The sequence below is a fragment of the Merops nubicus genome, unplaced genomic scaffold (assembly GCF_000691845.1).
Source record: "Merops nubicus isolate BGI_N331 unplaced genomic scaffold, ASM69184v1 scaffold9785, whole genome shotgun sequence".
NCBI lineage: Eukaryota > Metazoa > Chordata > Aves > Coraciiformes > Meropidae > Merops > Merops nubicus.
Genome location: NW_008611760.1, coordinates 84,714 through 87,625, shown reverse-complemented (window position 1 = coordinate 87,625; position 2,912 = coordinate 84,714). Strand labels below are relative to the sequence as shown.

General features: G+C 35.6%; 1 protein-coding gene across 1 annotated transcript in view; it reads left to right on the top strand.

Annotated features, from left to right (window-relative positions):
* Positions 1 to 352, top strand: part of TMEM68 (transmembrane protein 68) — a 13,783-nt gene extending 13,431 nt beyond the window's left edge. Inside the window, exon 6 of the mRNA XM_008941318.1 lies at positions 7 to 352. Coding sequence (XP_008939566.1) covers positions 7 to 111 — 105 coding nt within the window. The 3' untranslated portion in view covers positions 112 to 352. The remainder of the gene's footprint in view (positions 1 to 6) is intronic.
* Positions 353 to 2,912: the final 2,560 nt, after the last annotated feature.

Here is a 2,912-nt window from a genome sequence, read left to right as displayed (position 1 = left end):
CTACAGACAAAAGCAGCACTCCAAGCTCTGATAGAAAAACATCAGAAAATACCAGGAAATGTATTTAGAGCTTTAATGGAACGATTTCAAACACACAAGAAAGATGATTAAGGTCTTCTGAGTAAACTACTATTTAGTTATAATATTCTTAAAGTCACATTTATAACTTATTCATTCTTCTAATAATAGGTTTTTAAATGCTGTCCTAATGATCTGCTGTATAATTTAATATACAAGACACTTGCCCTTGCCCTTCCCCCTATCCAATATCAAGCTCAGGAACCCAAATTTCAAGTCATTTGTGATGTAGCAAAGCTTAGTTTTTGATAAATGCATTCCTACCTTGAAAGTGGTTAGTTTTTTAAAAAATTACATTGCAAGTCTTTATATACATGGTCTCTTGTCTTTTTTTTTTTTTTTTTGGTTCCCTACCCACCTATGGTTGCTCTTTCACCTGAATGTTAGACCTGCTGTAGAGCTAGAATCTTATAGTCTTGATCATCATCACTGTAACTAGCTTTTGCAGGCCAGATTAATGCCTGCATTAAAAATTTCTTTAGGTTGTTACAGCTGGAAAACAGTCAGTCCTCTGTGACCTGAACTTCTAGTTGTGCCTACACAACCTGTCGTGGAAAGAGGTTGAGCTCAGGAGGAGTCTGGAGGAGTGAAAATTGATTAGGGAACTGCAGTGAACCGGGGAGCTTTGTTACAGAAACAGCTCCTCTGATGCTGTGAATGAGAACCCAATGGCACAGTTGCTGTTCCAAGCTGAGCCGTATTAGGTATCTGCCCTTGAGTAGGGAGTTGTCCCATGTACTTCTCAGTGAATCCACAAATTCTCCTTTGAAAGAATGAGCCAAGCACTTCAACTTTAATAAGTGGAAACGAGAGAGCTGTTTAGTAACATGAGCTTGTAAAGCTTTGTTTTGAAGGAAAGAAAAAATTAGTGCAGTGCTTCTTTTAAAAGTCATAGTTCTTTTGAAAAACAGGATAGACATTCCTAAATACCATTTAAATCTTGTGTCTGTAAAGTGTTAATCATCCGTATTCTTCAAGCACAATTATTCACCTAAGTTATTAAATCAGGCTTGAGAGGGAAATCCTATATGCTTTCCTTAAGTGAAAACAATTGAATGAACAGGAAAGAGCCCAATGAAATGCAGGATTGGGCTTTTCTGCACTCAGAGTAAATTATATTATTATCTTTTTTTTCTGAACTAAAGCCTATACTTTTATTGTCCAAATAGGAAATATCTGAAATATTTCTTCTGATTGTCAGCAAGTTTAATCTACTGTTTTTAAATTAACATCTGGGAACTCTTTAGTTTTGGGATGAGGACAAATTCCTTAAGGAAAGACAAAAGAGGATTTTGCTCTATTACATTGTCCTTTCAATATTATTGGGGTTTCACCTTTTCATAAAAACAAACGAAACCCCAGCTTTTGAAAGAGTAGTTGTATTCCATTTAGTGTCCATTCCTCAAATTCACATGCTTTGCTTTATACTCTTCTGAAATGTGTAAATTAGTGAGATCATGTAAGCGCATGTGGATGATGCCCTATGTTAGAAAAGTATCACTTTATGGGAAAGTGGAAAGAGTATAAATTATAGTTTACAAAAAAGCAAAAAGCCTGCTTGTTTTATGATGTTATTTTGTATCAAAAGCATTTTATGTGGTGTTGAATTAAATTTTTTTAAAGCTTGGGGAAGAATAATGTTATATAAAAGCAAATGCCCTTTCTCAAGTTTTCAAAATTACTTGGATTTTATTTGAAGGCAAGACTGTGTTCTTTTTAATTCATTGGAATGTTTTTGAAAAATATTATGTTAACAATGTCATTAAAAGTGATAATGCCAATTCCTACGTCCTACATTCCTACATCAGAGTATTACTTAAGTATGACTTTGTTTTTACTGTGCATCTCAAGGAAAATGTACATCAGTCTAATTTGTGAAATTCTCAAAGGCAGCTGAACACATTTCGTGTTGAAGTAACAGAAAAAGTCTAAAAGGTTCTGTTAGACACGATCAGACGTTCAAGATCTGAGATTCTGTAAAATTTATTTTACTAAAGATGTGGGCTGTTTGATGCAGTTTTGTCCCTTTAAATATTGAAAGATAAATAAAGGGCAGTATTGGTACTCTTTAAGTGTTCATATTTGTATAGGCCTTTCATATTTATTTCTATATATTAAGAAATTATAAAGACGACACCTTTCAAATAAAATTTACAACTGGAACAGGCTTCTGAAGTTTTGTGTTGTGTTTCAACTTTACGAGGCTGCCCAGGGAAGTGGTTGAATTGCCATCTCTAGATGTGTATAAAAGCCATGCAGACATGGTGCTGAGGGACACTGTTCAGTAGTGGACTTGGTAGAATTAGGTTTATGGTTTGACTTGATGATCTTAAGGGTCTTTTCCAACCTAAATGCTTCTATGATTCTATTAAATGAGATAATACATGGCCTGCCCTGGTGAACTGTCAGTGGTTTTGAGCAGCAAGTGATACCTTTGAGCAGCACTTCTTGCCTTGTGTCTGAATAGGGGTGGAAGGGTCGAAGCCCAAGAGGAATGAATTAAAGGAAAGGTAATTCAGACAACAGTGGAAGAAGGGGCAAAAGTTGCATAAACAGTAAGGTCCAAGTTTCAGTAGATGTAACCAGTGCTGCAAGAGGCCTTAACAGGCACTGGAAGACCACTTCAGTTACAGTTAAGATTCCACAACAGAAAATACATCATAAATACTGCCTATTAAGTTTTATTTGTATAAATTTGGTGTGTGAATGCTTACACACTTGGGCAGACCTGGAGAGGGACTCCTCCATGTAAGGTTATAGACCAGATTTTCTTTTAGCTGCTTTAGTTTACTCTGCATCAGGCAGAAGTGTTGAAAGGAGATTTTGGCAATGCT